This window comes from Phalacrocorax carbo, chromosome 1 (genome assembly GCF_963921805.1).
Source record: "Phalacrocorax carbo chromosome 1, bPhaCar2.1, whole genome shotgun sequence".
Lineage (NCBI taxonomy): Eukaryota > Metazoa > Chordata > Aves > Suliformes > Phalacrocoracidae > Phalacrocorax > Phalacrocorax carbo.
In genome coordinates this window covers 69,350,706-69,363,590 of record NC_087513.1, presented here as the reverse complement: position 1 = coordinate 69,363,590, position 12,885 = coordinate 69,350,706, and the positions used below count along the sequence as shown (strand labels likewise).

The 12,885-nt window shown below is 43.0% G+C and overlaps 1 protein-coding gene across 1 annotated transcript in view; it reads right to left on the bottom strand.

Annotated features, from left to right (window-relative positions):
• BCL2L13 (BCL2 like 13) overlaps positions 1 to 12,429 on the bottom strand; it is a 45,224-nt gene extending 32,795 nt beyond the window's left edge. Inside the window, exons 1-2 of the mRNA XM_064458660.1 lie at positions 12,231 to 12,429; positions 6,428 to 6,617 (exon numbers count right to left, since the gene is read on the bottom strand). Coding sequence (XP_064314730.1) covers positions 6,428 to 6,548 — 121 coding nt within the window. The 5' untranslated portion in view covers positions 6,549 to 6,617; positions 12,231 to 12,429. The remainder of the gene's footprint in view (positions 1 to 6,427; positions 6,618 to 12,230) is intronic.
• Positions 12,430 to 12,885: the final 456 nt, after the last annotated feature.

Genomic DNA, 12,885 nt, shown 5'->3' with positions numbered 1-12,885 from the left:
AGAAATGGTACTTGTAAGATCTATTAATAATAAATTCTTTCCTATGCAGAAAAAATGGGTTTGACTATTACGGGCTTTTGGTAAACTGACTCTGAAAGGCCTCTTCCCAACCCAAAGACACAACAAACTCTGTTACACAGACTCAGATGAAGAAGACAGTGCATTCTACTTTCTATTTATAGAATATATGTTCCCTTTTGCACAAGTGCATTCTTGTTAACACTTTGTTTTTCAGGTATTTGGAGGTAACCCACAAAGTAGGGAAAAATATATTCTAAAAGCCCATCAAGCACTGCACCGACAGTCAGACAGTGTTATGACTACTAAATAAACATCATACTTCAGTAAAACTCCACCGATAAGGCCATTCCAGAAGTTTAATAACAATACAAGACTAACCCATTCCCCAGGTTTGATCCCAGGAGGAAGAGGGATGGGAAGTCATTCATCAGAGTAGAGAGCCTGCACATCTGATTCTACAGTGTTTGTGTCAAACTACAGCTAATGAGAGACAACAGCAACTCTAAGGAGAGACTGAAAAGGTGTTACACCTTCTTAGTTCAAGTGAATATAGGGTGAATGAAAAAGAAAGCCACTGATGTCACAGATTGCTCCTGATTTCTTTTTCTTTCATGCCTGTAATTTTAGTTTACCAATACCTCTGTTTTCAAGTTCTCCTAGGTCTCTATATTAACTTCTGTATAGTCAACACTGACTTAAAAATTTACTTTCAGCGTGATCCTAGTATTTATTTAACATCTCAGACTTTTTAAAATGAGAATTAGTAAGAGTCTAAAATTTCTGTAAGCACCAAGAAGGGACAAAAATATACAAAATCTCTTTACAAATTTATTAATCTGTTTTCTTTAATGAAATCTATATCCATTACTCCAGCAAACTCCAGAACACAGACTGCCATACATAGATGTGGCCCTTGATCTGAGAAATGTTTAAAAGAGCTGTTTATAAACCATAAGAAACTAAACAAGTTCAACATATTAAGACCCAAAAAGGGACAAGACATTGCCAACTGGCAGTCAATGTTTTTTTGCGGGCAGAGAGGAGACTTAATTAAGTGGAAAATCACATTCCTGGGAAGACCACCTCCTCCTTCTCCAAGTCACACCCCAAAACTTCCCTTCCCTTGCATCAGTTCAGGAAATAGCTCCCTCATTACCATGAACTGGATTGGTCTGACCTACAACATGTACCTTTTCAGCCCGTGACTTTTCAGCCCAAGAAGGTATGTTTTTCCCTAAGAGGAAGGTTTCTAAGGAATGAGTTATTCATCTAAGCTAAAACCACCTCAAAAGCTCCTTCATTTCCTTCAGACCAAGAGTAGGTACTATGAAGGGTAAGTGAAGATATGGGGATGCAGAGAAAACCAAGATATTCTGCAACAGCCAGTCAAAGTGTCACCTGGTGACAGAAAATCTTGAAACAACAGGTATCCAGCCCATGATGGTCAAAACTATAGAGAAGAGGTACTGCTGTTAGCTTTGGGGTGGCCACTAAGGAGCCTTAAGCTCACCCAACACTGCATGAAACCTGAACTTCTCCGCCTATCTGTACATGTATTTCCTGAGAGGTAATGGAGTTCACTCCTAACCAAACCAAGTGAACAGGTAAAACCCATTGCTCCCACTAACCCAGTTCAACACTGCTCAGCTGTAAGAAATGTGTGTTGGAAACCACTAAAATGCCTTGATCACTAACTTAATACAGCATTTCATACAGTAATTCCAAAACAGATAATAAATGGTCAAAAGAACATTGTGCACAATAATTGGATTAAAGTACTGTGGATAGCACCTCAGGGAAACTGTAAAACTGTCAAAACCTTGTTCACCTCTTGAGTAATCTATGCCACCACGCAGTAGTGGCATTGATTATAAATCTTCTGGATGCTGTGTAAGCTAAGGGATTATCTAAGATTTCTCTGTCAAGGAAAACACAAAAAACCTACTTTCCTTCAGAATCTTCGTTATAGCCACAGGCTCATGGGATGGGGTCAAACCATGGGGAAGTACATTAAAAACCAGAAACACACTAAAAGTTACTCCTTGATGAAACAAAGAAGCATTTATAATACAAATATATTGAATCACAAAAACAAAGTACTTTGACTCACTTAAAAAGTAAGTAGTACTAACAACTGCAACGGACCAGAAGCTTCTATAATGAGTGTGAACTTCAGGGAGAAAAATGTAGAAAAGTTTTCCAATACCTGATATTTATTTTCTGTGTATAAACCAGTAGTTACAGATACTACAAGAGTTCTGAAAAAATACTAAAGCATTTTCCCATCGTCTAATGAACAGATAACGGAGAGCTTCCACACATTTTAAATAGACATACTCGTCTGATGCTTCAGGACACATGAACTTATGCAGATATCATCTTATCATGTGTGCTTTATCAGATTTATCAGAGCAATTTGAATTATTTACCTACCTAAAAACCTACTGAAAAGTAACAGAATTACTGAAGTGAGTGTTATGAAAAATCACTATTCTGCCAAAACTGTAATACGAATCATCTCTCAAACTACTGCCTAGTTTGCTGGGCAAAGTTTGCTGGATTCTCCTCTGGAGACACTGAAATCCACTACAGAATACTATAGAGGTGTAATGTTAGCAGACTAGTTTGTCCAATAAAAATGTCTTTTATTCAAGCGCCTGGAATACTGCAGATTGTTCTCTCTTCAGTCCCTGCACTGAAGAGAAGCTATCTAAATAAAAATTTCAAAATAGTAATCAGATGTTGACTTAGAACTGCCTCCTTTGCTTGAAGCCAGAAGTGTTTTTTAGCTCTTGTAACTGAAGCCATCTTTCTTGCAACAAAATCAAGACCAACCAACCAAGAGATCCAAAAGGTAATTTTCTGTGTAATTTGTCCAATGTTTCTCTTCACAAACCATAGGTCTTGCAAAGCATATTATGTCTGCAAAAAATGAGAAGTTTTAACTTGAAATCTAACAAATCTCTTAAAGATTTACTCTTATCTGAGTTTTTGGAACAAAAAGACATACATCAGAAAAAGAACTCTAGTACGAAATGCAGGAAAACAGAGGTTTGTGGGAGATGACCATAGGAGGAGAGGGAGGGGAATGGAAAAAAGCATTCAATTTCTACTACCAGTTCTATCAGAGATAAAATAATACCACTGCTGTTGGGAAAGATCACTTTTTTGGTTGTTGTTTTGACCCATCAGATCCATTCTCTAGTTTAAATGGTGTGTTGAAGCTTCACTGAAATCTGTGAGACTGTTATAGAAGGAGACTCAAGGGAGGGACAGAAATACTAACTACACCTAGTGTGCCTTATTTCCCCATGTTGTGTATATGTGCAATAGAAATAGAGAAGATCCTCCAGCGGGTGATACAAGGTGACTGTAAAAAGGATCCTGCTCCGAACCGCCCTCTAGAGGAGTCCCTCACTCTCTGATACCAAAGGAGATGAAAGAGGTTAACAACTAGCCTTTCTGGATACTCCCCTTATATTGTACTATGGTAGAGAAATCAGATGAAGAGCAAGGACTTATTTGGATCTAAGAAAAATATATGAAGAGAAAGTTCCATATACCAGAGTCAATACCTCATATGAACAAAACACATAAAATAGAGAAGTGTTCTGCAACTAAGATAGAAACAGGCAATAGCCAAAATCACTGCTTCAGTTGTTTCCTATGAAGGGTCTGTCAGCACAATAAACAAATTAAAGCAAAATAAGATGAAGTGACAGGTACTTTGTATCAGAATCCTCTCAATTCCTAAATCAACAGTGTTCAGCCATAGGGAGTGGAAAGATTGCTGACCAGCCTTTTAAAGTACCAGAAAAATCATCAAGGAAAGTAACTTGGGATAAGTCAAGATATCGTATGAACGGTGATGACAGTGCTTGAAAAACACACTGACAAGCACAATGTAATGTCATACTGTTATTATCCCTCATATGTCTGTTACCAAAACTAGAAGTTTCCTCCTCATGACGGGATTCTACACAACTATTCATTTTCATTTACTGGCTTTGACATCTCTCTTGTTCTAACCAAGTTTCACAGACCACAACTGTTACTGTAATGCTCAGCTACCTTCCAGCAGTGCATCAGGCAGTGCAGGTAGCAGCCACTATGGGCTGCTGCTTCTCTCGCTGTCTCCCTAGGGGAGAATATAGAGCATATAGAGCAGAGTGCTTTGGTACAGCTCTCCTTAAGTAGGCATCAGCCACCTGCCAGACAAAAAGGAGGTACAGACTGTATATATGAATTACGTAATAGTCAAAAGAAGATGCATACGGTACTTCAAAATAAACCCACAGCTGTTACCACACAAACCCTGGGAGTGCAGCTGAAACAACTGTTGAATTACAAGCAACGAGAGAAGAACTAGGAGAAAGGATTTTTAAAAAGTAACTGACAGACAAATGAAAGCTGTCGGAAGCATGGAAAGCAGAAAAGCACCAGGAAAAGCAAGTTAGGAAAGAACAAAATAAATCCTTAAGCAGAAGGATAAAGCGTGTGCACTTAGTTCAGTAACAGCCTGAAGTCCATCCAAGGCATTACAAAACAGAGCGAGAAACAACACGGCAGATTAGAAGTAAGGGAAAATTATTTTATCCAGAGGCTTTCATCAGAAAGCAGTAAAAACACTGAAAGAGAGGTCTAACCACAGTAAAAGATGACTCAGAGAGGAGAAGTTGTGGTCACTGTCTGGTTTTAGGAGTGAGGGTGGGGAAAATGTAGCAGAATTTCCCATTTAGAAGTGAACGTTTAGAGCAACAGGATGAAAAAACAGATTTGGAAAGTCTCAATGCTTTAAAGTATTTTAATAGCAAATCCAACTACAGCCTGCTGTCACACAAGCTAAGATATCTAAATAATATCTGAAAAGTAGGCTCAACAGTTATCTTTACCCAGGGGCGCAGAAGTCGTCTTAACTGACTACACATTTTTTCTTTTAGCATTTGTAGCTTCCTCTTTATAAATTTTTAATATTGCTCTTTAATTCAAATATTTCTTAGAGGTTTCAGTAATCAGAATCAACTGAAAAGTTTCCCCTCAATTTACAAACATTCCAAAGGTAACTACAGGCAAATTATTTAAAAAAGCTTTAAGACTAACAGTTTCATTCTGAGTCTTGTGCTTACAGAACAAAGCAGACTCTCCCACATTGTAGCTTTGTATGTGCTCAATACATTTTCAGTTACAGCCCAGTTATCCCAGATGGGATATTCAGAATGAGATATTATTGCTAAAACAAGCACATTTTCCAACAAAGGTTTTATGAAACAACATCTTGGCCAGGTGCGTCATGGAGAGGTGCCTCTCCTTTCACGGACTGCCAATGCAGTCAGAGTGGAAGTAATAGACATACCTTAAATATACTAAGGTTAATTTTATAAACGATATATAATATAACCAGGATATGCTATGTGCTCTAATGCCAAACTGACAGAATGCTTTCTGTCATAACTTTGATGCTATCTTTTCAGGAATTTCTCACTTCATGACCAGCAAGTTCAGTAAATGACAGAGTATGCATTCATAAATGCTTGTTCAAAAAAAAAAACCACCAGAATTCTGAAGATTTTGTTGTTGTTGTTTGTTTTGTTTTTTTTTAAATTCACTTTTCATCAGAATACGTTCTGAATCACAGGAACTACTAGTGACCAAAACATCATTAAGAAGTGACAAACCGCCTGAACAGTCTTGACAAACAACATTGTTTAAGTGTTTGCCATCACAAAATAAAGTTAGTTTCACTACATAGGTTTATGTGAAACACAATCTATCAAACTTCTTTTATCCTGCCTCCTATTTATTAATTTAACCTCCTATATGCATGAACCTGTTCTGGAAGAAACGTCTGACTCTATCTGACTTCATGCAGTCCTTGACTTCTGAAAAATAAATAAAGAGATGCAGCAGAGGCCAGGTTAAGCCTCACATCTCTGCACTGCCACTGACTGACAACAACAGAAGCATTAACATAATAGGGCAAAACTATTCAGCGCCTGAGATTGCTCAAGTCATTGCTCAGAGTTTATGCCAGTAAACACCAACCACCTCACTCCTGCTTACTTCCACTTGCCTCACAAAAAAAGCAAGCATGGGCTCAAATTCTCGAGATGGCTCAACAAAGACAGTACATATCCATCCCTCCTAACCTCAAGACGGCTACTAAAACCACTTATTTGCTTCATAAACACCAATTGGCCCAGACGTAGCTCAAATTAAAACAGCAATATAAACACAAACAGCTTTGTTTCCATCAGCATCTCTTCCCACTATTTTAAATGAATAAAATAAGAGATGCATCACACTAAGCATCGGGCTAACATTCTGCATCCATGCACAAACAGCTGAAGAACTAATTGCAAACACAGTGGCATATGTAAATAGGTATAGATGAATATGCAAATATTACCTTGAGTTGAAGAAGGAGGATGCTCCTGAGGCTTCTCTTGTGCTAAAAGTCCTAGGTAGCTGAGAACTACATATTTTGTTTCATAGTGAAATCCTACAGGCACAGCAGTAGAGGACGCCATCGGGTTGGCTTGCAATGCAGCACTGCTCTTATGGGACACGTAGGGTTTTCTCTGGGTAACTGAGGAAGACTGTAGGGAAAGAATAGTGTGTTTTGTTTGGGTTTTTTATAAGGCTGCAATAGGTCACAAACTCATAAATAACAAGGAGTTATGCAACAAACGTGAAGTAATATCCAGGTTTTTGCCCTGATATCCTATGCATTCTTATTTTAATAAGAAACGTGCAGAGTAAAACCAACTGCCCCCCAGTCCAGCGCCCTGCCTGCCTGCTGCCAGCAGTGGCATTTCTCCCTACTGCTCGGCATACATACTCTCACATTAAAGCAGACTGAACAGTTACTAACCACGTGTCTGCCTCCTAACGCCTCGCAACTCAACCACACACAAAAATACACATGTATCCATGCAAAGAGGTTTTGAGGGATTCTGAAGGCTTAGTTAACTATAATTTGAGGTAAAAAGACAGCTTGTGAGGAGTCTCTCTTCCTCTAAGCCTTTGATGAGTATTTTCCCAATTCTCTGCTTTCTCAGATTCTCTATTATGATACTTAAAATTTTTAATGCAGAAAAAGTGCCCATAATTGCCTCAGATTCATTTTACTCTTCCAACAGCAATGCAAAACATATGGTCAACAGAGGAAATTCCACATTCATTGTAGGGATTGGAAGAACAGATGGTTGTGTGTCCTGGATTTCTCATCCAGACATTAATACTTAAAAAACAGAAATCCACACCTAACAGCAACATCTGGCCAAAGAACTTCCCTGTTTTACTTAATTTGTTTTGTTGCTTTTTTCAAACATCCAAATAAAGAGGTTTTTCCAGTGATGAAAAACTAAGGTGGAGAGAAATTAAAAACAGCCAGGAAAGACAAGGGGGAAAAAATATTTCAGAAGGCAATATGGAAGTGGGGAAAAGCCATACAACAGATTGAAAGGAAGTTCCAGATTAATCAACATCTTTTAGCTCTTTATATTAGGAACAGTCTGGATAGCTACTTCCAACGCACAATCTACTTGATGAATCAAATAAAAATATTTAGGGCTTTAAGATAAACTCTCAAAATTAAGTTCTCCATCAGTTCAAAGAGTCATTCCCAAACAAGTAGTAGTCCACTCTTGGCCATCAGAATGGATGTCTAACTGAAAGGCATGCAGGAAAGTTAACGCTACAGAACAAATACTTAACAGATACCGAAGGAGCTAGACAATTTACAAGAGTACAGTTATATTTAGAAAAAAAATTTAAACCAAGTTTAAAGCTTAAGGGCATTTGAATGAGAAAAATGCTACATACATGGAACAGGGGTTGGAATATAACAAGAGGGTTCCCGATTACACTGCAAATGCCTTGAGACTGAGAGAGAGAACCAGGTTCCCAAACCAAAGCACAATCTACAAATGAAGCCTCAAGATTAAGAAGGAGGACAAGCAGAGCAAGCAAAGGAGAAGCATTGATCTGTGTAGCTACGCAAGATGTCTGGGCTAACTTCTAACCCCCCTCCTCCCTGGAAAGGAATTCAGATGAAGAGCAGTACAACTGGTTACTGAGGATAAGCAGAACTGTAACTGTGCTGTGGCATGGTTACTGTGTGAGTAGGTAGCTTGGCAAAGAAAAATTATCTGTCAAACTAAAAGCTGCAAGGAAAAGAGCTGGTGTAAAACTGGCTAAGCGTTATTTCATTAATTGTTAGCACCTCTAGCTTCTGAAACCCATTCAGTATTGAAAACAGGAGAGGACTCTTTCATGCAGACTATACTCTGGAAGCTCTGCCTCTTGCCATGTATTTCAAAATGCCTGAAATCCTTTACCGGAAAGATTTGGCTGAGTCTTTGCTACGGCTTGAACCAAAGTAGTGATTTATACAGGAAGGAACCAATGTTGAAACTTTGAGCCAACACTCATCCCTCTTCCCTTGAAGCAGTCATCCTACATTTATGTTGTCTCTTCCATCCGAGAGAGCTCTACAGGCAACATATCATGCTTCAGAAAGATAAAAAATTATAGCACAGGGTAAGCATAGCTTTCGCACAATACACAGTTACCCTTCAGCCACTTCCATAAACTGGGACTTTCATAAAGCAGGGAGATCTGGCAAAAATAACTGCTCAGAAGACTTTAGGATCTTTTAGCGACAGATCTGCTCTTCGGACCAGATCCCCAGATGCTATCGCCCCATCACACGTTCACATCACATGGTGTGAAAGCTGCCAATCACCAAAAAGCAAAAGCTCCACAGCACATTTCATTTCTGGTTTGTTCAGTAGAGATCCACAGTCCTGAAACCGACATGCTTCTCACAACGCCTACGTGGTGAATGGGAGCCCTTCCAGACAACCTGAACTGATCTGTCATGAAAGAATCAGTCTGATGCATGGTCCAGAGACATCCAGACACTATGCTGTGGATCAAAGAACAAGTCTGAATATACAACAAAGATTATTCTTCAAAATATAGTTCCAAATCAATGCAGAAAATGAAAGAAAAGAACAGTCGACCAAAACAAGCATGAGACTCCATATCAGCAGAGTGAGCCATGTGCAACAACAGCGAGGCCTAACTCTCGAAAATTTCAGCATGCTTAGCACAGCACCTCTGGAAGGAGGACAGGAAAAAAAAAAAAGAGAGAGAGAATCAGACCACAGCTTATTTAAGTAATGGTTAATGTTTCTCTGGGTAAAGAATGAAGAAAAAAAGGCTTTGGATGAGAAAAATTAATCACTTTGGTTGATATATTCTGAGAGGTACTTTTACACTGAAATGAGAAGGAAGACTTAAGAATTTGAATGGAAGAAATATCTTCAGCTTCACATAAAAGAAAGTCAGACTGGAAATGCACTTCAGAATCACTGGTCCTCCTTTGAGAGAAGCCCACAGTACAGCAACTGAATTACTCACTTTGAATTGTGAATGACTGTTTTTGTTTACAAGAAGAAATAGAGAAATATTGACTCAAATACTGTAAATATCTCAGAAAGGGCCATTTTTTCAGGAACGAGTGGGATTAAAAAAGGACACGCAGCTTGAGAGACCAGATCAGAGGAAGGAAAGCTTTACATCACAGGAGCAAAATGGAAAAGAGTCCAGAAACTGTATAAAAGAGTAAGACAAACACCTGTATGGGAGATGCAACTGAGCAGAGGAAATAAGGCATTATACACACTGTGTAAGCCTCAAAACAAAGGCAAGAGGGTTACTTTTGGCGAAACAGATTCACTGCAAGAATATTACCTCTTAAACAGCTGAAGAGATCAAAATTATTACCGATTACTCCCTCCAAAAAATTTCACCCTTCTCAATTCCTGCACCCTTGGGAGAATAAAAAGCTATATGCGTTGAAGCTCACTTAGCTTGCTACTCCTCTGACCCTGCTGTCACTTGTTTCATGTGGGCTGAGCTGCTCGACTGACCTGAGAACAGGAGTTCCAGTCAGACGGACATTTCCCTCATGCAATCTGTCACATCCTAATCCACAGAAGAGTTACCCGTTAGGTAACAGGCAACGCAACTCTGCCAATAAACACCGTGAATATAATCCCCTAGACATGCGGCTCTGCTATCTTTTAGTCCTTACCTGCAAAATCCTAGTGTGCAGAGCTACATTTACCATGCATCATTCAAAGGACAAAATGCAACAGCGATACGATACTGCCTGTAAGAACAGTTCACCAGCTGCCACCGAGATCTGCTGCGCATCTATTCAACTGTTGCAGGTCAGAGACTTGCCCTTTGTGTTTAGAGCTGTAGCCCTCTAAAGTATTTTGCTGCATGTTTATAAACAAAACAGGAGGTGATCAGTATCGCTACCAATTTCTAATGCACTAAAAACACCGGTCTAGAAACAATAGTGCAGTCACAGATTGCCTTCTTTTCATAAATAACACCGCCACCACAGAAGCAGTTAAGTCCCACTTGAAAACAGAGTCAGTCTAGCACTGGACGCAGTTCCCAGTTACAGCCCAGGTTACCGAGCCTCACTTACCAGCTACAAACTTAACCACGCTAGACCACCGCTCTAGCAGAATACTTCCTGCTGTTGGAGAGTTATTTCAAAGCACGCGTGGTCTCAGTCAGCAAGCGTTCACCCAAGCACGGACAAGGAGATTTAGCAAGGCAACAAAACGGTAACATCGGAGTTCAAATAATTTTCAGGGCAGTGTGCCATCGATATATTCGCAGGTTTGGGTCATCCTGATATCAATCTCTGCAACAGGTAACGACTCTCAGTTCACCCTTTCTATAGCCTTACATTTCGACGGTGCTCTTTATCCAAACATACCGAATTTCAAGGAGTTGCAAGTCTACAAAACCACACCCCGTATCAACACGATAGAAAATATTCAAGTGCTCTGCAACCTTACCAGAAGGCTTGTGTGAGGATTCTGGATGAGACTTACATGTGTGGACTAGTTTAACCTTGCAGCGGTCTGTCTCTGAAAACACTCCACGTAACAGGTAGGGCTTTCCAAAGCACCCGATCACGATGGGGTGGGAAGACACATTCTCAGTGCTACTCCAACAATATACGATAGTATGACTAGGAGATTGCTTTGAATAAACTAAGGACTACTGAATTCAAACATGTCAGTTCTCCTGGAAATGAATCAATATTGCATCCATTACTGATCCTCTAGTGGCAGTTAATGGATAGAAATGCTGGAAAATATGATAGTCGTTTATCTGGGCAGTGGTTTTAGCCGACCTTAGAGGGAAATGTAATTAAGTGAGCATTCTGGGCAAATTTTTCTTTCAGGAAGAAAGGCAAAACCTACATGAGTTAGCTTCTATAAACGTTTTCAATCCTTTCCAGCTTTAAACCGTCTTACCACAATATGAAATCATTACAAACCCAGCTTTCATTAACAAGTTCTCATTCACTGTCTTTTTTTATTTTCCCAAGAGCTGTGTGGGTTTGAAAAGGGACGGGCGGCCAGGCAGAAGCCCTGGGCTCGCCATAACTTTCAGTAGCGCCGGAGAAAGGCAGAGCTGGGGCTGAGGAGCAGCCCGCGAGGGCGCAGCGTAAGCCACTCCGTTACTACGGCGATGAATGAGATATTTACGCCTGGGCAGAGACGGCACACGGAGCAGAAAGCCGGTATGAGTCAGCCGGCGGGGCCGGCACGGGAACCGCAGCCACGGCGGCAGGTGCGGGCAGGCCAGCCCCGGCCCCGGCGTCGGGGTAGCCGCCGGTTCTCCTTGCCGCCGCCCTTCGGGAGCCGCCGGGGGATGGAGGGAACCCGGCCACCAGCTCTGGGGCGGCGCCCGCCCCGCCGGGGAGGGAGGCAATGGCGGGGCAGCGCCGCCGGCCCTTGGGGCTGCCCCGGGCGCGGCGGGACGCGTCCTTCAGACGCGCTCACGGCGGGCGGGAACGAACATCGGCCGCCGAGGGGCGTGTCCCCGCCGCGCCCCGCCCCCGCGGGGAAGTTCTTCGGCCACCGACCCCGCGGAGAGCGGCCGCCGCCCCCCTCCTCACACACACCCACCCACTGTGGGGAAGGGCGAAGGCGCGCGCGCGCGGCAGCCAAGCTGCCCAACGGCCGCGCCGTCCTCGTGCCCGCTTCGCTTCCCCCCCGCCCCTCCTCCCAACTCCCGGCCGGCGGGGGCGCGAGGGGAAACCAAACATGTAAATAAATAAATAAACAAGCAAGCCGCCCGCCCGCCGCTCCCACCCCCCTCCTCACCTGCGAGCGCTGCGGGGCGGGGGGAGGAGGAGGAAGAGGAGGGGGCGGGCGGGCCGAGCGAGGAGCGGCGCTGCTCCGGGTCGGGCCGCCGGGGGTGGTGGGCGCGCGCGCGCGCGCGCGCGCCAGGCGGTGCGAGCTCTGCCCTAATTTGCCGCCGCCGCCGCCATGATGGGGGGCGGGGAGGAGAGGGCATGACGTCACGCCCGTTTGTGTCGCGCGTCACGGCTCGCGCCGCTGGGCGGGGCCCGGCCCGGCTGGAACGCCTCTCCCGCCACGTGAGATCCCGAGGGGGCGGGGCAGTTCCGCGCGGCGGGGCCCCGCCTCGGGAGCCCGAGGGCGGGCTGCGGGGCGCCCCTCTCCCGGGGCGGGGCCGGCCCGAGCGGGTGTCCCGCGCCCGAAGTCAGCCACACAAAAGAGAAACGCAACCGGAGGATCTGTTTAGGGTGTTAACCCCTTCGCGTTTTCCTGGCAGATTTTGAGGAAAGCGGGGGGCGACAGTGAGTTTCCGCGGCCCTGATGCGGTTCACACGGCCAGAGGTGCGGGTTAGCTGGGTCAGTCTCACACAGAAAGCCTCCCTCAGGGCTGAGAGGGGAGTTACAGCACGCCCGAGCTGGAGGGAAGAAAGCGAGTCTCAGTATAGCCCCAGCTGTTTTA